At 38.5% G+C, this 23,918-nt stretch overlaps 1 protein-coding gene across 1 annotated transcript in view; it reads right to left on the reverse strand.

The window, feature by feature from the left end:
* REPS2 (RALBP1 associated Eps domain containing 2) overlaps window positions 1-23,918 on the reverse strand; it is a gene marked incomplete at its 3' end in the record, with an annotated part of 88,262 nt that overhangs the window by 30,641 nt on the left and 33,703 nt on the right. The window contains exon 3 of the mRNA XM_026089622.1: window positions 23,724-23,917. Coding sequence (XP_025945407.1) covers window positions 23,724-23,917 — 194 coding nt within the window. The remainder of the gene's footprint in view (window positions 1-23,723; window position 23,918) is intronic.

Consider the following 23,918-nt stretch of genomic DNA (forward strand, 5'->3'; position numbering starts at 1 on the left):
TACTCTGAGACAAAGGGTTAAATCAAGCATTGCTCAGCCCTGCTCTACACAAATGTTTAATTGATTCAGCTTTCCCATGACTTTTGGGACAAACCCCTTAAAATACAGGGCAGGTAATAACCTTCAACAATTACGCAAAGAATAAGACTAGTTTTTAAAAATAAGGACAGGCGGCCACCCAAAACGGAGCAGAAATTTGAATTTTCTGCAGTCACGCTGAACTCTGGATTGCTACACGAATCCCGTGAGCACCAGCGACACCCAGGATCAGCCTGCTCCACGGCTGAACGCCCTGGGCGCATGTCCAAGGCTCCTTCCAAGGGCAGGAGGCACGGGGCAGGGGCACAGAGAGAGAGGTGTGTTCCTGGAGCATGGCCCGTCCTGCACACCTGGGTCAAGGAGCTGGGAAACAGCCCCAGACCCCACTGAAATGCTGTGATCCAACTGGTGACTGACAGGTTGCAGTGCTGGCAAAAAAAATGCAGCACCAAAGTTATTAACCGCAAGTTTGGTGATTTCATTAAAGAAAGCCTGGCACATGTATCAAAGCAGGATGCCCTCTCCCATAGAAGATCCAGTTCACAGTAAGGTTCTTCTGCAAGACAGAACTCAAAATAATACCTCTGGGTCTATTTGTTTGCCTTGGTTCCAATATAGAAAACTAAAGCACGTTGTAAATATAAGTCTAACATGTAATTCATATAATTCACCTTTTATCACCTTTTTYCCCCCCCCAACTTTGGCCACTGCAATACAGATGAGCGCTTAAACATTCAGTTCAGCAACTCCTCTATGCTTATTTCCATCAAACTTCCCTTCCTAATTTTTTTATTGCTTAAAATAATTGTAGGATTCAATTACCATGATTTGCAGAAGCAAACAGTACCCCACTTAAGAATCACAACTCTTTTGCAAAATCTTCCATAGCATTACCCAAAGAGATTATTATCCAGCATTAACTTCTAGCAACACAGGTTTAAAGATTTAGCAAAGTATTTAGCAAAACTTATCTCACTTTTTATCCCAAACTACTCATACAAYGAAAAGAAATTCTGTGCATTAAAAAAGGAAAGAAAAAAAGTCACACAGAGAAGGCTTTAAATTATGTCTGTTTTAATGTCCCAAGGGAGCAAGAGATGAAGTTTGTTTTCCAAATCTCCCCTTCTTGGTAGCAGAGTGAAGATTTGTATGATTTAAAACTAACTGACATGTTATGAAGAGCGTTCACTCAACTGAAATGGGCATAATTCTTTGACAGCCAGGTAACTCTGAAGTGAAATTCTGTAAAAAGATTTTCTAACATCCCCTCCTAACAATCTGAACTGTGTGAATCTGTTTGGAACAGCCGAGGCAGGTTCATACTGGAAAGACAGAAGGCACTAACGGTGCAGCCTATTTCTCATTCATCACAGAGGCTGCGCGATCCAGCACACATCGCTGCTTCTGCTATCTCTGCTGAACCTTTCCCTCCCTTCTTTAGAAACAGAAAATGATAGTATAATCTGAGCTTGTGAGACAGATAGTCAGATAGTGCTTTCAACTTCCAAGATTTCAATCAAAGATGCTGAAGGTATTCTTATACCAGGCCTTTCTCTAAACAGGTATCTGCTGTACTGCATCAGGGAACCGCACAGACTTACAGTACCGGGAGCAACAAGCCAATGGCTAAGATTTTCAAGCTAAATTGAAGTTTATTTTGACAATTCCTATAGGTATGCAAATCCCATTTAATTTCTATGTCTTTGAGACAACATGCAATACCCAACAAACATTTATAGCTCAAAGTAGCAAAATAATAAAGATGTAACACGTGGTAGAGAGAGAATTGCTGATTTATTTGATTGTGAAGAGACAGGTAAAATGGAAAGCAAACTGTGGCTCACACCATATGGTGATTTTTAGATCTCCAAAAGCACTAATCACTGCAAGGAGACATGCACTACTATCCGAAAAGCAGGGAGGAAAAGCCCAATAAAACCTGACCAATCTTTTTCTCGTGGGGAGCCCCCCCCACACCCTTTAAGAAAGTTTTTGACAAATTTCTACACAAAATATTTAACTGTTTGAAAAATAATTCCCATGTATCTGCTTCCTCCTACTACACAGTCACAAATAACATTTTGCCATTTTTACGTTGAACAAATGAAAGCTGATACCTCTGCCTTTTGTTTCCATACGCACATTTTATAAGGATGTGATATGTGATGTAGGTCTCATTTCACACAAGGTACATGACCCAATGTTAATCTTTAAGCCTGCAAGAAATCCCATTGAAGTCAAATGGGACAATTCATGAACAGAACATTACCCATTATTTGGATAATGTCCTAAAACAGGGCCAGAAATCTGCACTTGCCTTAGGAAGACAACTTCAAGTTTCTCTTTATAAAGCTTGTTGCGTCCCATGCTTATTATTTACAATCTGCTTTAGTAATTGCTATAGGAAGCAATTATTGTGCATTGTTCCTTCATTCAAGTAGAAGAGCTCAGCAGGGATACATTAGAAAAGAATGGCTTTGTAGAAGTTCCACCCATTGCTACTTTTAACCAAAATGAAAGTACAGGGCAGGCCAGACAAAAAACTACATAAAAAACACAACAGTGACAAAACTTGTTCTACAGCCCTCGGCAAGGCTGCATGTGCAGGAGTTCGCGACATATTTGAAATGCTAAATTATTCAGAGCTTATCATTTGGTCTTAATGTAACAACTAACAACATGCTTATTTTAATATACCTCCACTATTAAGACAAAATATCACAGCAGCCAAGGCATTTTAAAATATCAGCTCTGAGGCTTTTATGACTCTTTCACAGGACYTTCTGGAATTAATCTAGAAAAACAAAAAGACATCTGTGCACATTACTACGTATTACATTAAAAAGGATTTGTAAAGGCTTATCATAGGCAGCTTTTCCCAATGTCTGTTCATTTTTAGCATTACTTTGTTTCAATATTGGAAATTAAACCCATGTACCAGGACAGCRAATAAACTATTTAACAATCATTTTTCCTTTACATTCCTTTATTTTCTTTCTTATTCTTTAACATTTGTAGATTTTACATTTAAGCAGAAATCTCTAGGCGAATTATTGCTTAAAGTAAATGAAAGCTGGATGCCAAAAAACTGAGCTTGTGTTTTGTGCCAATTCATGTCTTAAAGGCAGCAGCCTCTTTTTCTTCTCACAACCCTCTGCCTTATACTTTGCACAATTTGTGCACTAAATGAAAAAGAAATCCCGTAGAGCAAATAGTTTAGCATGCAATTAAAACTCCATAACGCATACACAAAGGGGGGGCAAGTACAGCAGCTTTAAAAAGCAAAATCACAAAAGACTTAATAAATTTATATTTTAGTAAGCCCAGACTCTTTGTATGTCTGGGATAGGAATTCTTTTCTTATGTAAGAGCTGTACAATTCATAAGATTTCTCTCTGCTAGATTCACATTAAAATAACCCCATGTGAATTCACTAGGAATGCTCATGGGCTGAAAAACCCTACGTTTCTTAAATGCTTTGTTAGATTGGAGCCTAACAGACAATAAGCAAAAGCATTAGTACATACCCAATATATACTCTTTCCCCTACTTTCCATGCCTAAACCATTTAAACTCCTGAGGGTGAAGGAACTAATTAAGCTTTTAATTCCCTCAATGTTTTTGCACAGGAATCTGTTGGCTTAGCGGACTTTCAACAGCTACTTTGTTGTCTTATTTCTGATGCTTAATGAAGAAAGTCCTATTTCTGATTCTCCCTTTCGCTCTGGTCTTACCTAACAAATATTGCTCTACCTATCTGTTACCTGTTACTATACTGCAAGAATATTACTACAGAAAGTACTGTCACCTTGGGATGTCTCAAGTATAATTTTACAGTAGGAAGTTAAATTTCAGATGTTCTTATTACTGATAGTTTATTGAAACTAAAAGTCTAAATAAAACAAAAAAACTTAAATAAAAATAGAAAAAAATATATTGCTACATTCGTTCACTTAATCTTTTAACTGTGGCTTAATTTTATTTGCTGTTGAAACTAGGTCTTCAGTCAAGAAGAGAGAATGTTTTTCCACATATGTAAATAGTTAGAGTAAATTTAGATTGTTTTCATCAATGTTTTTAGGAGTAGGTGGAGGGGAGGGAACAGGGGAAGAAGAGTTGAGATAAAACAGTGTTTTTTGCCTTATAAGTTGGTGGGGCTTGGAAAGGGACAGGGAAGAAATGCTGGTTTTACATGGACGCTGATATATGGGCGCTGATCCAACTGCAAAGTAACTGAAAAAGTACATCCATCTGTGACATACTTCTCATCACAGTGTGGGCTCACTGCTGAGTATTGCAAAAGAGAGGTTTTTTCTTTCCTCCTCTCACAACTTCTTAGTCACACTAACTTTCTATGAAAAATGTTTTGTAATATATGAACAAAGTATTTTTGGCAAAGAAAGAGCAATTATTTTGAACACAAACAAGCTCAACACATTTACCCACAAGTACTTTTTCTTTTCAAAACAAAACAATGTATACATATTTTGCAATAATTGCTATCTGAAAGACCCTCAGATTTTACAGAAAATGCTACATCAAGATAAAAAGATTTTTGAAATAATCTATGCTATTATGTTAATTCTGAATTAAAACAATGGTTTGCTTTAACTAGAACCAATAAAGTTAACTATAACTCTGAGTACTATACAAGAAGAAAAGTAAAGCTCCTAATTTCCTGAAAAGTTTCTGACAGTACAAACTCATATCGGGGGGGGGGAATGTCTATTCTCAGAATGCATGTGCAGATACCACTGAAAAGAAGAATAAACTCACTACAGTGTCAAAGCTATGGTTAGGTTGATGTCACAAATAATTCTGAATCTCTGCACTGTACATACCTTATTAGCACAAAAAGAGTTATTTATTGCTGACAGGAAAGGTACAACTTTAAAAAACTGTATGCTTATGGATTCACATTTTCTTGTTGAGGTATGCACAAAACCAGGATGATTTTAATTTTGCCAAACAAAGACAAACTGTGCTACCTTTTTCTTCTGAAAAAACAGTGAGGAAATATAGAAATCTACTGTTTATTTGTAGCTTCCTGAGTAAAAGATCATGGAAAAACTGTGAAAAATGTTCCAAGTCATGTCAAAATGTAAAATAAACAAGTCTTGTAAAAATCATCCAAATAAACTATAGTTTATGATGGAGGATATTTATATTTCGTACCTTTCTTTTTAATCTCACAGTATTTGGGCACTGCACACTAGGCCCTAACTGTTTTTCAAACCCTCAGAATTGTTTCCATAACAATTCTCAGGATGCTGAAAATATTGGCTCCCTGCTTCAACATCAAGAAGAATTAATTCAAATTGAAAGATTCAAATCCTTTTTTTCTCCTCACACTTTTAACAAAGAAATTGTAACGAGGTACACAACTGTAATTATTGCACATCAAGCTCAATAAAACAATTCGTATTGCATAACGATATCAGATATTTTTCCAGCTTGCAAAAAAAAAAAAAGAAAAAAATTGGATGCATTTCCAGAGAGTATGAACCTTAAAAGTTTTGACACGCCTCACAGGAAATTGATTTTCTACAAAAACTTTGGAAAGGATTAGATCTGAATTCCTGTGTAAGATATTTACATTCCATTTAGGTCTAAACCTACAACATGACCCACAGATGAGAACATAGTGTATATATATTAAAAAAAACAAAACAAAACAAAACAAAAAACCACACGTTGGACAAGTCGGAGTCAAATCAAACTTTGAGAATACAAGTCCCAGAGGAACAAAACGGAAGATAACAAAACAAACAATTTAAGAGTTTATCATTTTTTTTAAAGTCTCCTTATTAAGCACTCCGTAATAAAATTACTTTCACAGCAATTGCTTGTCTTCTATAAATCTTGACAGACATGTAAAATGGCAATCACCCACCTTATCTCGCCCCAATTATATGCTCATTTTTCAAGGAATGAATAAGAAACATTTCCTATTCAACAGGTTTACTATGAACTCATGCCATTATAGAGGGGCTAGTTTTACAGAGTTGTGCCAATATCGTCAACCAGAGCTCTTTGAAAACTGGCTTTTGAGAACAGGCCTCTTTTTCTGGACTACAACCAAGATTGGTTTCGGGGGGCAAAGAATATATGTGACTACAAGACAAAGCCATTGGCAGTAGGAATGATGTTTTTAAAACCAGAATTTAAAAACAAACTGGCAAAATGCCCAGCAGTATAATCCCCTGTTTCAATACATCTTCAGGGCCTGTAACTTCAAGCCTGTCTAGGTGGAAAATAAAACGTTTCTATGAACGCACGAATTAGCCCTCTCGATCAAGGGTGTTGGTCTCCAGGCGGGAAATGACCCTGGACATAATTCATTGCCCCAGATGGTAAAAATCTTGTAGTTGCTAGGTGTGTTTTGGCTTCCTTCAGGAATCTAGTCAACACTGCTTGAACGCTTGCTCCTGGGATCCCTTCTTGAGCAGACACTTGGGCAAAAACCCCAGAGCGGGCTGGCGACTGTATCGGTCCAGGACCCACTTTACGAGGCAGCGTGCGCAGGACCATGTCAGGTCACGCTCCCCTTGCCAGGCCCCGGTGTTGCAATGCCGGCGCAGCACCATGCACCCTCATGCTGCCGGCCCTGGCACACAGCAGACAACCGGAGCCTCGTGGCATGCAGCCTGTAAGGCGGGTTTCTCCCTACACTGCAAATATTACAACTCTTACACCACCTTTAAAAGTATATTGGAGAGCTGCAGACACGCAGAGGGGCCACACAGAGCCAAATGAGTCGAGACCTGTAACACCATATTTTGCACTACTCAAGAGCTAGCRGGTGGTTTTCAACTTTAGGACCCTGCCTTGCCTCCCACATGGCAGAGTGCCTCTATGAAGAGAGGTTCAAGCACAGCTGAAGCAGCCTCACTTGAAATTAAATTAGATAAATCAGCGCAGCCTACATCAAGGCCCACAATGAGAATCAGTAGTGTCAGCCAGCCTGCAGCAGCCAAATGCCGCATGTGGTGCGCACAGGGACCCCATGGATCAGCAGGTACCTACAGAGACCTGTGGGACAGGTCCTGAGCCTGGGATGTGCCCAAGTCCCACACGGGCTGATGGGGCCAGACCGTCCTGGAAGCCAGGGGAACTGGGATGTCTGCTCAGAGGGCATCACAAGGACATGACAGACATAGCCAAAATGAAATTTCCCATTCTTTGAAGAATCACACCCATATTTTTTTTATTCTTATGTCTGATGTGAATATTTGTACCATTCCTCATTAGCAAATGCTACTTCAAGTTTCTTGGAAGAAAAATTCTCTTTTTAAATTTTATTTTATCAAGATTTGCCGCAAAAATGTCCAAACAAGCATAACTTCAAATGACAGTTCACAACATTACTGAGGGAGTAACATTTAACTAAAGGGAGATATAAAAACAGTCAGCTTAAAAGGGAGAGAAATAATCTGTTCTTCACACCTTCTATAGATAGGACACAGAGCAACATAGACAAGCCTTAAAAAAAACTTCCCAATAGTAAAGATAAGGCAGCACTAGAACACGTTGCCTATAGAAATGAGAGTTTTCATCAGCAGCAGCAGTCAAGAAACTGTTCAGGAATGCTACAGAAATGGGACCACCTGTTGCTGTAGAAAAGAAGGTGGCCTAGTGACCACATTAGGTCTTGTCTTCTCCACACCTGTTTTTAGTCCAGTTTCTATATAGATGAGCCTTACATGATCACACTGTGCCTATCCCTCTCCCCAGTAATTTCCAAAGCCCATTAGCTTTGGTTTCTATTCAGTTCAAAAGAAGGGGAGAGGTCTCAGAGACACAAACTTCCTAGCCTCCAACTTTTAACATGTCTAATCAATACCGCCCTCAGTGGGAAGGCTGGTGCAACCCAGTCCCTCTTCTGTGCAGACACAGCATCAGATAGCTAGTCAGGACATGAGTATTTCTGACCCAGTTAAAGCTCATGCTACCATTGGCATATGAGAAGTGCTATGAAGTGCTYATGCTACCACTTGCCTTTTTCCCGAGAAGAATGAAGTGGGCAAGGCAAGGGGTGAGGGAGAGCTAGTGGGCTGAGGAGGGAAACTCAGCAATTCTCCTGGAGGACAGAGTCCTCTGACCCTACCTCATCAGTTCTGTGATCTCTTCACATAACAGCAAACATCATTAATTTTGAGTAGCATCTAACACCTACAAACTCTCAGACGTGCTTTTGCTGAATATCCTTTCTTCTACTCCCTGTTAACGCTTTGAAAAATAAAAGTGATAATCAAAGTCCTGTCTCAGTGCTCAGTCTCTCTTATAAATGATCAAACCCTCTTTTTTCTGTATATTAAAAATGTCCCTGATCACTGCAGACTGGTGCTATTCTCCACCAGTTTCTTGCTCTGAAAATGGTAGAGTCAATAATGAAGGAAAGAGTGGGGAATTGTTCAGACATAACTGAGTAAGGCTAAAGAGATAAACGTATGGCTCCTTGGCTGTTTCCTACATCTCAGCAGAAGCTCAGCACCGGTATTTTCAGAACAAATTGCTCTCCAGATTGGGAAAGTTGGTTAAACAAAAGCATATAGGATTTCACACTTTTCAAAGAGACCAACAACATGTACCTTACAGGGCCTTTTACTAATATACGGCTTTGATTTTTCATAAAATACTAGCTCATCTTAAGCAAAAGTGTTTGTATTGAGTAACAATCCTCAACACACTATGTAAGAATGTTAACAATAACATATTAAGTGGCTGAAAAATTACTTTACCTTCCAAATAGTCTTTCAAACAAACCATGTCACAAACATTTTGTGCAGTTTAAACCCTCAAACACATTGACAAGCCAAAAGGGATACGTCAAGCAAAATTTGGCTCAAAACTAGGTTTCGTTAAATAATTTTTGTTGCATAATTTTTATTAAAATTATTTACTTAAGAACAACAGGAATGCTCCTGCAATGAGATGAATGGTGTTGTTTGTTATTTGTAAACTCCACTGGAAATAGTTTTGGGGTTTTTGAAAAAAGGAAATATCTCTCTGCAGTGCTTATGCCTAAACATTTCTGTAATGAAAATTTGAAAATGAGGCAGACTTTCCTTCCAAGTTGAGAAAAAGAGGGACCAGAGAGAGGAACACAGTATGAAAAGTCTCTTGCTCATTTTTACTCATAACAAAAGCACTGAATTTTACAAAAAGATAACTATACATAAATAAAAGTCTGTAAATACTCTCAAAAGGTGACATGATCCTCTTTAAGTAAGAATGTAATAGATATGCAGATAAATAAGAAGCTTTATCCATGGCAAGATAGACATTTTGTTTTAAGATATAGTGTCACTATGAAGGAGAATCAGGCAGACGGTCTGTCCCACAGGTCAGACACTGCAGTAAAGACAGTTCTTGCACCACAAGCAATGAAACTTTCTGAAGAGAAATCAACAGAGAATCTGAGCTAAACGAACTAAACCTGTTAAAAAATGAGTGGAGAAATCAATGTCTCCTTTCACAAAAAACAGGAATTAGACTTCGCCAACTTTCTCTCTCTCTCACGCTTTCAAGAAAAAAGTCTACTTTCAGCCAAAAAAGAGAAACTGGAGAAAATTATGAGCAACTGACAGTGAAGGCGGGCTATTTAATTTAAAAGCAGCTATTAGTAGCCGCATGCTGAGCTGGCACCTTATGTGAGTAAGGGGCTCACCTGTATGTTGGGCCAAGCATAATCCACCTGTTCCTCTGAATCCCAGACATAAGGCAAGACATCACTTGGGGTAACAGGGAACCCTGAGTCTAAGTATAATTTAAAAAATAAACAAATAAAGTCAACAGGCAGGTTCTCTACAACCCTCAGGCAGATGGCAGGCACGAAGGCTGGAAACCCTAGGAAAAGATACTGGCACAAAAGGAGCAAAAGGAGTGCTGGCACATAATCTTCACCTTCCCAAAAAGGCAGTTTGAAAGACTTTATAGGACCCAGTGACAAACTCGCAAAGCCAGCCAGAGATCAAACTGAGGCTGCAGCTACCTGCATGCATGCAGAACAAAACACCTTACAAAGCTTTCCAGGAGGAAGGGAGGTATGCAAACAAAAAATAACGCCTGGCAAGCCTTAAAGGGACTACACTACACCTCTGAATGGCAATGACATATTTAATAAAAGTAGAAAAGGGAATCCAGTTCTGACGCATGAATACTGAAGGACTTGTATTTTTCTTAATGCCAGAAATTTAAGGAAACTGAGGAGGTGACAGCATTCAGCTCTAGTTAGAAGGAAATTGTGTCACAGTAAAACATTTTTGCAAGGCACACAATTAAAAAAAGTCCTAAGTAAAGCTGACAAAAAAGACCAAGAACACATCCCTTCCGTTTCTCTTCCCACTATTTATTTATTTCCTGGCAGATGCAGAGAACTGCTGAACCAGCAACTTTCTTGGCTTATTGAAATTGCCAGCTGGAATCAAAAGGAAGAAAAAGAGCGGAGCAGGTGGAGCAGCATAGGAAGAGGAAGGGGGAAGGGCAAAAAGAGTCATAAAAATAGCCCCACGGAGCAGAGAAAGAGACTCACCTTCCCCTTTCGTTCCCCTCTACTCATTAGCAAGGTAACTTTTAAAATGCTGGTCTACAACAGTCTTTTCTCCCATGCCCAAATTACTATTTAATAACAACATTCGCTCTAAGATAAAGTTCACAGTAGAAGCAATGAATCCCAATTTTCTTTGGACCCTTGTCTTGAGGTGATATTCCCATACAGATTCCCTGATGTTGAATATGGGTTGAGTTCACCCTGGGAACTTTCCCTCAGCAGGAAAACTAACAGGGTCACCTCTTACCAAATGACCAATGAACAGATTAAGTTCCTAAGAGTTATCCAAAAGACATAACTGTTAGGAACTTCATGTCTTCAAAGCTTCTCAATTTGCTGTGAAATTTTGTTGAAATAGTTAACAGATTCAGAAGTTATTACTGGGGTGAACCAACAGCATTATTGCACAAACCTCATTTTCTTTCGCAAACCAGGAAAAAGCCCAGCCCACAGCTGATCTTACCTACTATGACATGGGAAATTGGTAAATTTTAGATTAAGACAGATGAACAGAGAGGACCATAACTCTCACTTGTGCTCATTCTTAAGCTGAAACTATACAGTTATGTACTAAATGGCAAGACCTGTCAGGAATATATACATGTGGCTAGCTATATAATGATAACAACAACAACAAAAACCAAAAAACCCACATTTGTTGGTAAGTCATTCTCAGCAGGAGATGAAAGCTGGTGTTGCATAAAAAGCATGGTGACACATTAAGCAAGCTCCTATCGGAGAACCAGTGCAAATTTCACATACAAAAACTCAAGTGTGTCTTGAGCTGTTTAACCTTCTAAAAACCATCAATCATGAGATGCTGACAGTCTACTTTGGTATCTAATGAGACTAATGGATGTACACAAAAGGATATAACTAGTTATCACATTCTGCTTGCAACCTTGTTGATAAACAAGCTACTTTTGCCAGGGAGGAAGGAGTAGGCTGGGCATTTTGATTGCAAGTGAGCACTTCTGGAATTCCACTCACAGCAATCCTCCCAGACAGACTACTAGAAAAGCCTAACACAACAGAGGACCAAATATATCATAAAAAGATATTAACACCACAGACGGGCAAAGCTGTAACAGAACAGGAGCATCAGCAGCAAAGCAAAACAAACATTCTGTATTTCACATTTCATGGGAAGGAAAAGTATTTTAGATCAAAATTACTTAAGCAGTAAGTTTGGGAAGTGGTTCACTATGGTAATGTATATTAGCTAATGATTCAAATTCACCTTTCCCTAGGAAGTACATAACTCTGCTGTGCTTTCTCATTACAAAACTATAGCCCTGTCCAYAATACAGCAGTGGTGAACTGGTTTTGAAATGGCTTAATGCTTTTACCTCTTCTATGAATGAAAATTGCTATACAATATTGCTTGGAAAAAAGCGGTGTCCTGCAACGGCCAAAACAAAACAGAAGTTCAAATACTTAGAGTTGGTCCAAATGATTTCATTACTCCAAACAAACTAGGTGCTTCTCTGTGCTCTGTACAGTCACATATTAATCATGCCACTCACCTAGAAGGGGCTGTGGAACCACAGAAATGTTGTTTTGGGCAATTGCCAGTTTGACCATAGGACAGTTCTGCAACTATCTATTGAAGACATTACATATTAACAGAATTTTCCAATTAGAAGAGAATTGAGAACAAGGAAAACTAGATAGCACCACTAATCCGTTTCTTTAATGTACTTCGCATCTACAGCCCTTGACACATTACCTTTCTCTTCATTAGAATATGTCAAACTCTTGCATATTTTGAAACTAAACTTACACTTGAATGACCAAGTTACTAGAAGGACCCAAAGCTTACTGTGTCTGTCTCAGTATTAATTTGATTGTGTTACTAATATTTTTACATTGATGCTGCCAAATAATTTAAACTCTATAGTGAAGAACAACAAAAAAAAAATCCACAATCTTATCCTTTACTTTTGCCCTTTTGGATATTTCACCTACTGAGAGTTGTTTACTTTAAGATCTGTCCCTCAGTATCTGAACAGAATACCTTTACCCCAATTCTGGAGTGTCCTACTTATGTTATAGGGCTTAAATCTGGTAGTTATAGTAAAATAAAGCACCTTGCCGGGCTGAGCCTGAAGTCTTATCTCTCATACACATCCCCTGCAATCAAACACGTGTATGGTAAATAATGCGGTCTTTAAAGAGAGTTAATTAACATTTCCTGAGGAAATATTCCTTAGGAGAATATTCTCCTCAAGAAGAACAGTTTTGATTTAGATTAGTTCAAATAAAAGATATAGTTATTATGATGCAGCTGAGAACAGAGAGAAGGAAAATAAAATGACTGAAAACTCAATGCAAATAACATTAAGAATTATTTTCTTTCTGACATCAGTATGGTTCAAGGCTGCTCTTTCTTATCCTGAAACAATATTTGCTCTGGCCAGTTAAACTGGGGCCTATCATGCTGTGAGGTACCAGACTTTATAACACCATTACATCCTAACGCGTATCCTGGTTCCTTCCTTTCAAAACACTCAATGTGTTTCGAGAGGCATGACTTCATGACTGTATTACTTTACAAGTATAATATATCTTCAGGATAATAATTTAGCGCTGTTTTTAAAAAAGTCTGTAGCTAAGTGTGGCTAGCACCAGGTTACAATATAAACACACACAAAAAAAGCCAAGCATATTATTTGTTACAGTGGTATACTCCCATAATATATCAGGTCTAGAAAACGGAAAGATGAGACTCCTTGTTTCTAACTTTGCCATTTCATGAGAAACTCAGCCTAAAAACTGGGTAAGCTTTCGGCTGTGCAGTGTTTTTGGTTTTGCTTTTTTTGCTATTGACATGCATTTCATGACACTGCTCAAGGACTCTGTAGGAAGCTCCAGACATCAGCATAATTTTAAACCTTACGTTATCCCTTTTTAAAGGTTACCAGGTTCCAGTCTGTTTCATGTCCTAGCTGCAGTAAACATTTATATTTATAACATGCTCATCACCAGGGTATCTAAAGTATCTAATAAAAAACAGAAACAAGCAGCTTCCTGGTTCCTGCCTTTTATTACTCAATAACAGAGAACAGCAGCTGACAACAAAATTGGGATTTTTTTTTTTAATTTATTTTTGCCTTCTCATCTTCTACCAAACAAGGTATCCTCCAATGCACACGCTGGCCACCTTGCTGATTCTTTCAAGCCTTCTCTCCAGCCTCCTTCACAGCCACAGATTCTAACTAGATTCACTGCTGTCCTACTATTTCCTAGGTTTCTCATACTCAGATAATGTCTCCACTTTTCTTATTTCCTTATAAAGAGAAATTAGTATCAGTCTGTCTGTTCTTGATGCTTCCTACCAGAAACATAAGAGATCCCATGTAAGCATCAGAAGCACAAAAAGCTGTAGGAAGGCATCAACACTACAGTTATCAAACCCAGAAGCAAACCAGGCAGGTAGGCTTGAAGTCAGTCCACTATGTTCTAGAGAAAAATGCTATTATTTTGAAATAGCCTTGTATTCGGTTTCTTCCTCTTATTCCGTTTCAGAAGAGAGTTACTGTATTTTGGGCCCAAAGGAAAATTTTCAGGACTCCTTTCTACCATTAATACTGAATTCAGAGTCTATAGAAGAGAAGAACGGATGGTTAGGAATATTCCTGTTAATATGGGACATGTTCACATAGCTAAGCATAAGTAGGAGAACATTTCTAGCAGTCACTGTTATCTAAGTCTTCCAAAGCTTCATCAATGATAGAAATAGAGACTTAACCTTTTTTGCTTCTAACGTCTCAGGATAAGAATCAATTATGGACAACTCTGCATGGCAGATCTGATGTTCAGTACCTCCTACCCCTCAATCTTTTATATTTAAAATAGTATTAACAGAACAAAAAGAAGAAAAATGTAACATTCTGAAAGAAGCGGTAAGAAGTTCTTCAAGTTGCTAAAAATGACAAGAGTTAGTATCCAAGAAGTGATGGTAAACATGCATGGAAACCCTGACAAATCCTCCTTAGATAGATGGCAGGCACCACATCTACTCATCTTTCAACCATAAGTTTTGTTCAAAACAAAGTGTTTTGGTTTAGTTCAGTAAACTCAAATGATGGTTTTTTTAACATTTCCAAATCAATTTCTTGTGTGACCATTTCTGATATTTCAACTTTGCCTTATGACCAGAAGAAATTCTGGTATTTTCCATGAAACTATAATTCTGAGTTTCATTCAGCTTTGCAGACAAAATGAGACCTTACTAATACAGAAAAAAAGAGAGACACTACAACATAAGATGCATTTTTTACCACAAGTAGAAACCAAATACAGCCTGCATTTCCCATTTCATTAAGTAATTTTTTCTAAAAAAAGAATTTCTTCCTTTGCCAATTTGATCATGAGATTTTCTAGATTGGCAACCCCAAAAACCTGACGCTCCCTGTACCAATCCTGTTTTATCACACTTGGCATGTTTTCCGAGTTCATTTTCCTAGTAGCTTACAACTACAGCAGGTGTTTTTAAAAGCAACGCAGCAAACGTCTAAAACATTTCCTCTTTAGTTGTGCAGTTATCTTCATCAATATGACAGTAATTAAAATCTTCTTTCATTGAGAGTTCTGAGATTATTTTTATAAGACTAAAGAGTTATCATAGGATTTCTTAACTCAAGGCGTAACCATGTTAGCTGATTACTTCATTGCATACAGTGTGCATAGAGGACACATTCTGCCCTTCTTTCACATTCCACCCCACTTAACTATAGTTCCAATCAACGCGTCACTTGTAAAAGCAGCTTAAATTTCTCCCTTCCACATCACTAAACAAAAACCTAAAATTATAATTTCATCCAACATGTTTGCACCTTATGTGTTGAAATGCATCACTTAGTGAGAATCTGCTTGTTTGTGTCTGAACCGTGTGCTCATCCTCAATTCAGCTAAAGAACACAGGATCTCAAAGAGCAACATCAAGAGAATCAAAGACTATATTGTCTCCAGTGACAATGGCCAGTATATGCCAATATTTTATAGCACATTTAATAGCCCATCTTGTATTTGCATTTTCTTCCACGTAGGTAGCAAAGGAAAGGCAGCCTACATCTAAGGAAACAGTAAGATGCTCTTTTAAAGGCAATAATTCTTCAAAAAGGAGAGAGAAAAAAAACTACTGGATTGAGGTTGCTTCCCTCCCCATTTATTTTTGGCATTTTAAACCTCTAAGTACTTCACTCAACCTTTTACTGTTTCAAGTTGGTAACAAAATAATTCTAACTGTATTTGTTAGTTCATAGCTCTCATCCTGTTTTCCAAATGATTAGACACATCGTTTTATTCTGAAAGACCATCATCTTGGCTTCCTTGGGACATCATTCTGTAAATTATGCCAGAAGTAAATAACGCATTAAACGTGAAACATTACCTACCTAAGCTGATCCAAAATGAAACATTCTTCTTCTCTGATAAATGTTTCTTGGGGTAGAAAGGGAGACTTTAGGGGGTGTGKGKGKGGGGGGAAATCTGAAAGGGTGATGCCAAAAACCTTGAAATTTAAAATAATAATAACAAAAAAGTAACTCTTTACAGACATTTGCTACCAAAGGTATAATTCAGCTTCATGACTCATATCATAATGAGCAGGCAGACACTAAGGGCCACGTTTTACAGTCTCAATTCTAGTTCAGCTTCTGCACCTAGTGTTTCCCATTAGCCGATTCTAAATTTTCAGTGCCACCAAGCCAACAGTAATTATAAAATCTGAATCCAGTGTTTCAAATATGGCTCTGTTCAAAAGATTAGCTCCTTACCATCCCCTGTTAAAGAACAGGACGACACAAGTTGCACATTCAGATTACAGGATTATGCACATACAAACACAAGATACTACAAGGACCATTTGCAGCTTTTTCTGAGAGGGAAGACTGCTTGTGGCTTTGAAAAATCTGTGGAGTTCAAAAATAAAGCAGCAGAAGAAAGCACTGACTGAAAAATGTGCTTTGATAGCCATGCTACTTAAAGTTTCTCAAGACTTTTCTTTCAAAATATGTTTGTTAAAGGTGCTCCTCTAAGTGGGACATTCTTGTAACTGTGCTCCTTAATTTATATTCATTAGAAAGTCCCATGAATGACTCACCCAGGTACAAAGAGACCATGTAACAGTCAAAGTGCAATTTCTTGTTAGTTTAAAGTAGGCCTAGCTTCAAGCGGAGATATTTCATGTCCTATTGCATGTCTCTCTACCATTCAACCCATCAAAAAGTTCATCATAGCCCCTTCCTCTTGTTCAATCCTTCCCACCCCCCCAACATTCATAAGTAGACTTGTCTGGGTGGGAGTACTCTGAAAGCTAGCACCTTCCACTGATCTACTTTAACTCCATGCCTCTCAGTTAAAGCAYATTAAAGCCCTTTATAAAACAGTTTTATACTAGCTTAACATCGCCTACGGTTTGAGAGGCAATGCTGACTCAGGAATATCTGTTCATGCAGTGTCCACCTACTCCAGCTGCTTCCACCCAGGTTAAGTGACATTACAGCATTGCTTAGAGTACTCAAGCTGGCCTCACAACGTAGACATGCTCTACATGRTGTGACAACATGCTGGAGGGGCACTTCTCAGAGACAACTTCTTAAAATTCCTCTTCAAATGGACCATCCACTCTAAAACAATACTCAACATGAAGCATCTTAACCTTAATCCATGCAGGACAGATTCAATGGCAGAAAGAACTTACTTAAAACATTACATAAGTCTGAAGAGATATGACCTTAATTTTACTTTTGGTTTGTATTTGAACTATCTACTTATTTTTCTAGATAAAGATCTTATTAGCTGGTCATCATTAAAGCATGTACAATCTTTTTTTAAATAAGCATAGCAACATTTTTGTTTTTACTAGCAAGCAAGCTGTGTTTTTCACAGAAACACAAAATAGTTGGGGTTGGAAGGCACCTCTGAAAATCATCCAGTCCTTTGCTAAGTTTAGCTCAACTAAATTCATGTTCTCAGAATTTACACCAATCCTTCTTTGTGGGGGTGTCTGCACTAGATGCAGCCATTAAAATAGATGAATTCGATGCATAATCCCTCCCTTGCAAAACAGATTATGAACAAGATCAATCAACATGGATATAAACTTTAGAATATTGACAGCATAATGTTGTAGATGCACACTTAAAAGAGGGTTTAGTGAACCCACCGCACTTATCTGACTGCCACGACAAAAACATATGTAACAACAACAACAAAAAAAAAAGTCAGAGAAGAATTTAGGTTTCCTGGATCATTTTACAGCAATCTGTCATGAAGTATGAGAGCATAAATTCCTCTTCATCCTAGTGGATCTTTTACCTCCATCCCTCTTGGATAGTTTTTGAAGATTACTGGCACATCGAGTTTTTATTTCTTTGGAAGATAAGGTTAAAATGGCAGACCCTGATCACGCTAATTCTCACCATCGTGTTGGAAGTATATGACAAGCAGTTCTGGAAGTCTCTGGTTTTAGAGACCAATTTGAAACACACATGAGAAAGAGGAAATACCAGCATCTAGAAATCTTTTACTGTGTAGCTCAACTCCGAGGCACTCAAAACTACTAACCACATAAGAGTTTATGTCTATGATAGTTTAAGAGATGTACTAGGACCTTTGAATGTTTCTTAATGGAACATATCATCAAGATTGCCTCATGAGAAATATTACCCTTTACCTTGGTCTAATTTAGGAGGGTTTTTTTAAGTAATACTACTATGTTATTTACATCTGGATTTTGCATATTCCTACTTACATAAATACAGCTTATGACTCTAAAAAGACAATGACAGGTTAGGGAACTGTGGYCAGAACTACTGGTATTGAAATGTCAGTTTTCCTTTTCTCTTCTTGCTATACTGCTTACTCAAACTGTACCCCCCTTTTGTTTCTTCCTCACCTAAAGATGGCAGTAGGATGCGATTTCTCCATGTGTATTCCTACCCAACATGACTTTTTTGATGGACTCATTGTTATTCAGTTTTCTAAATCACATTTTCAGACTAAGAGCAACTTAGCGCCAAATTCCGTAACGGTATACAACAGAGTTAAGTTTATCTTTCATAAAGAAATGGTAAATCCAGAATTCCCTCTCTCAAAAAGCTCATATTCTAGCCACAGTTCTTATTTCTTTTTGTCTAGGGAAAAGGTTTTAGGCTGACAGATAATCCCATTCCTGCTATCATACAGGCAGTAATTTAGGCTTAAGAAAAAAAATGTAAACAAAAGTCAACACCTTACTGGCATTTCTCTAGTGAAATACAAGTTTGGCAATTTTTTAAATAAATTCACACTTCTGCTTTTTGCACACAAAATGGTTAAAAAAATTCATTGTAACTATGGAAACAAGTCACCGTAAACACAAATTAACTCACGAACCATGTGGAAGAAAAGCAAGATCACTGGTCTGCATTCTCTATTCACACAGATCTAGAAGGAGAGCTCCAACTAAATAATGCAGCATCTGTGTAGCTACAGCATCATACAGTCAGTACTTGGCATCCCTGGAGCTCAAAATAATGCAGTTCGTTCATTCGTAGAGGAAATAATGCATTTTCTTAATAAAATTGGATCTCTGCTGATATAAGCCTACAAATAAGATTAAGGTTAATAAAACTGGAAATTAATTTAAATGTACACATCATACAACAAAGTATGAATTAATCAAGTAAATCAAAAACTAACATAAAAGAAGAAGTATTTCAGCATAAAACTTGAGTCCTATCAGCCTGCTCCCTAATTTCTCAGTCAAGAATCTTCAGACACACACAGTAATACTGATAAATATTAAAACTAGCACGATACCTCTCCTTTGCAAGTCAGTGGGTGAAAACTACATAAAGTACTATTTTATATGGAATCTATAGATCAGTCTTTGTATACCTAATGAAATGCGTTTTGGGATAACGTAATCCAAGCAGCAGATGCTGTACTCACTGCTGCTTAGCTTTAAAATCAGGTCACACTTGATTGCCCAAAACGAGACAATGCAAAACAACCATAATAGCCACCTGGGGCGCAGCAATTAGTGTGGGGTATCAACATCCTAATACACTCAGGGAGCATAAATGTAATGAACCATTACTGACAACCTGAGAGACTCCTCAGCTTTGCATACACCCTTTGAGATCACCACCATCTCATTTTTCTCAATGGGGTCATACCAAAGGGGCATAGCCATCCACCTAACCAATCAGAGTCCTAAAAAAAAAAAAAAAAAAAAAAAAAAAAAAAAAAAAAAAAAAAAAAAAAAAAAGCTACAAATCCCCAAAATAGTTTTTTCCTGTGGACATGCTAATCTATTGCTGTCATCTACTAAGGGTCATCAGCAGTCCCTCTTGCTCCAACATGTAATCATTTTGCCCTGCTAGCGTCCCTTTGCCTTCTTTCTCCCCTAATAATGTGTTATCAATATCATTCTATGTAACAAAGTATTCTTCGGGATCGCCTTTGCTTCAGTGATATCTTTGCAACCCCAATGAGTTCAGAATGTTTATTTTTTAGAGAATGTTTTTCCTTGGGCTAAATTTGGTTCCTTTTTCCTGTATTATGAGCCAAAACATAGGAAACACCATTTAGAATTTGACCAACATGGGTAAATCCACTAAGTGCACCTGATGCTGTTCAGTTTCCTCCATTTCTGACAGTCTGCATAACTGCATGTCGCATGACTAGTCTCTTCCTTCCTTCTTTGACATAAAAAAAACCCAACAATCCTAGCATGGATCTTTCAGGCAGCAGACTGTAGGCATTTTACAGAGCTACTTTACAAGCCTCTGGTGAAAGATCTGCCACAGACTTTGTGCAAGTCTAAATAAAATATGTTAATGGTTCTGCCTTTAACCACATTATATGGATAGTCAAAGACTTTCAGCACACAAGGGAGGTATTATAGTTCAAAAAAATATGCTGTTCTGTTCCGTCATATCCAGTTCAGTCCTGTAAACTGTCTTAGAATTCTAATTTTAGTTACAACTTCAACCATTTTTTCAGAACTGAAATAATTCTTAGTAATTCTTCAATCTTTTCTTTAAAAAAAGTCAAACAGGTACAATCTCTGCTGTATTCTATTGCTCAGCAGAACAGCTGATTTTAACAAAACTCTGTTTAGCAGAAGTTCAATCACTTCATTCTTAGCAAGACTCAGAGCTCTTGGGTGCACACCATCTGCTCCTACTGACCTGGTTGCTCTTGGATTTTTTCAATTTATTCCAGCATTTCCTTTGCTGGCACGTTCTCTCCCATTACCTCCCTGTTCTCTATTACCTAGCCTGCTTCACCTAAACAACCTCTTGAATCATGCAACTAACCCTAAAACAAAACAAAATCCTTGCCTGTTTGTTGCCTGGAAGCACATGCCATTGTTCTTCCCTACGGCCGTTGCCATATTCTACAACAGCCCTCCAGCCTACGTGCACCCACCTGATTTTTGTCTAGACCGCAAAACTCAATGTTACAATTAAAGAGTGTGGAAGGCCCTTTCCCTTGACATTTGAGAGTATCTTCCTGATCAACAAGAAATCTTGATCAAATGCTGTATAATGAAAGGCTTCTTCCTTCTCCAAATTTTATCCCATTTCTTACACAACTATAAATCCTTGAAGATAACAGCACAGGTTCAAGATTTTGCCATGGCACTGAATGCCAGTTCTGGAACCATATTAATCTGTAAAACTACTCGCCAGTGAATACCCTGAGAATAAAAATCTGTAAATTGCACATACCTTATGAAATGGTACATAGTTGCCTCTTAGTCCAAACAAAAACCTGAGAATGGCATTAAGCACCTTCTGGCCTGAGCAGACTCGGCTTAGTTGAAAACCAAAACTGGTTTCTAATCCAAATCTCCACATTTTTGACCTGACAAAACTAAGCATAACCATTACTTAGTGGGTCAGTAGTGACACCTGCATACTAAGCACTAATTGTGAGAGCATGGGGATTTTTAAAAGCATGGTCATCTTTTCCTTTTTTAAAGAAAACTTTCACTGTCCAATTATTTCAAAGGAAACATGTATCTTAATGCAAACAAGCTTCCTCTGCTTAAAATGGGTGTTTCCTGTAGTAGTAGAAAACAGATACCATGCACCATTATGCCTTGTTCCCATCTTTGTTAGAACGTGACCTTTTTTTAAACAGAAACTATTGGATTGCATTTTCAGAAGATGAGCAAATCTCCGACAATCAATATTGTGGGGGGAGTTTCCATCAGAACATCCACATTTCCCCCCCCCTTTTTTTTTAATATTATGTTAGATTATTTTTTCTTAAGTTCCTGTAAATGTTAGTACGAATACTGGACCATAGTGCGGTTTGAGGATGGGAGCTCTAGTCACAGACCAGAACTCCATGGTGAATAATGTCATACAAACAAGAGGGGGAGGGCAGGAAGGAGGAAGAGAAACGGCCTCAAACCCCAAAAGCCTTATTATCTGAGTATTCTTAAAGCCAATTACAGATTTGTTTCCAGGAAACATTCTCTGCACATCATAAATATACCTGGGAATAAACTAAAATAGTAAAAAGCAACAAGATGAACAAAAAAGACAATATTGCCAGGCTTGAGTTACACGCTGCAGTCAAAAAAGAAAAAAAGCTCACACAAACTCCCCCAAAATGTCATGATACCGATATGATAACTTAAATGATATGGTAAAGATCTACGTAGCAAAAATAAGAGGTTTTTTTTCCATACCTCTTTGGAAAAAGCTTTAATGAAATTACTAATACCAAAGTTACAGAAATTTGCTGACTGGGCTTTAGTAAGTTTCTTAAATATGTCTTCATGTTTGAAATTAGATGAGTTCTTCTTCCTCTCAGCAAAGACCTACTATTGGGTCTAAATCTCTATTTTCATCACTGAATTCACCACAAGACTAAGACCACAGTCTAACTCAAAACAAAGCAGTACTACAGTGCCTGATAACATTTTTTTTTTTGCACGTCAGGTCAACAGTGCAACTTCAGAGAGGAAAAATACGCTTGCTCAGGTAAGAAACTATCATCATTTTAGTTCAGAATTACTTGTGTAATATAAATTTATATAACATACAGTCATTAAGAAATGGCCTGACAGTTTTCAGGAAGAAGAACAGAGGAAGTTAGTACCCTCTGACCATGGCCAGGTATTAGCTATACCTCAGCACAATTTTGACGTGATTTTTTCCTGCTTGATAAATAAAAACCACTGAAGAATAAAATTCCTTATACCTTATTTAAAAAAAAAAATCAGCATTACTCTACCTACATTTAGTTTATTCCCAGAAGCATTATGCAGCTACAGTGCATTAGTCAAAATACTAATCCACAGGTGGAAAAGACCAAGTCCAGGTCTTCACTGTCACAGGAAACTGCATCAGAGAAACCTTCTCACAAACTGACCAAGCTCCTCCTCAAAACTAATGAGGTCTTTGCCCTCATAACCTCTCCTGCGAGTCTCTTCTAGAACTCGACTAGTCTGAAAGCCTCGTTTTCTACCAAAATGTATTTGCTTTTAAGTATTGACATATAAACAGTATGACATCATTTTACTTACAGATTTCTCTTCCACCAAAACATTTTAAATTGATGAGAAGACACACAAATAAAATTTAAAATCAATGGAAAGCATTCAGAGACCTAGGAACGGAGTTGTCTTGATGGCATTAGGAGGTCCTTCTGAGRAGCCACATGGAAGTAACGACCTGGGAGACTGCACATATACCCCACGGGGCTACGCACAAACTTCTTCCAGTGACTCAGTGCAAAATCATAAACAGTGCATCACCTATCCCTCACAGATAAACATCAGAAAGAAAAATAAATACGAACACTGAACATGAGAAATATTAGTAGTTTGTCTACAAAATAATAAAAAAAAAGAGTAGGAAGCAGCCTCAACCCCCCCCCCCCATCATTTACAGCCGTCACCATGTGAATGAATGCGCGGTTCTAACAGTGTTTTTGCGCTGGCAGCAGCCTATTACACGGGAAATGATCAGACGGGGCCGCAGGCACCGCGTCCTGAATTGTCCCTTCGCCCCGGCGGCGCCGAGAGCGCGGACGGCAGGACCCTCTGCTGCGGGACGGGCACGGCGCCTCCGTCCCGCACCCCCCCAACCGCTCGGACCCCGGCGGGGCCCTCACGCACCTGGTGCAGCGTGTCCGGGGGCAGCTGCGAGGCCCGGAACAGCTCGCCCACGCTGCTGCCCCCGGCGGCCGCCTCGGGGAGCGCCGCCGCGGCGCCGGGCGGGCAGCACCGCGCGAAGAGCTCCGAGTAGCGCTGCTGCTCGCTGTCGCTGAGGGGCAGGAAGAGCGCCCCGGTGCCGGTGCCGCCGACGGCCCC

The sequence above is a fragment of the Apteryx rowi genome, unplaced genomic scaffold (genome assembly GCF_003343035.1).
Source record: "Apteryx rowi isolate R43461 unplaced genomic scaffold, aptRow1 scaffold_823, whole genome shotgun sequence".
In the NCBI taxonomy this organism is placed as follows: Eukaryota; Metazoa; Chordata; class Aves; order Apterygiformes; family Apterygidae; genus Apteryx; species Apteryx rowi.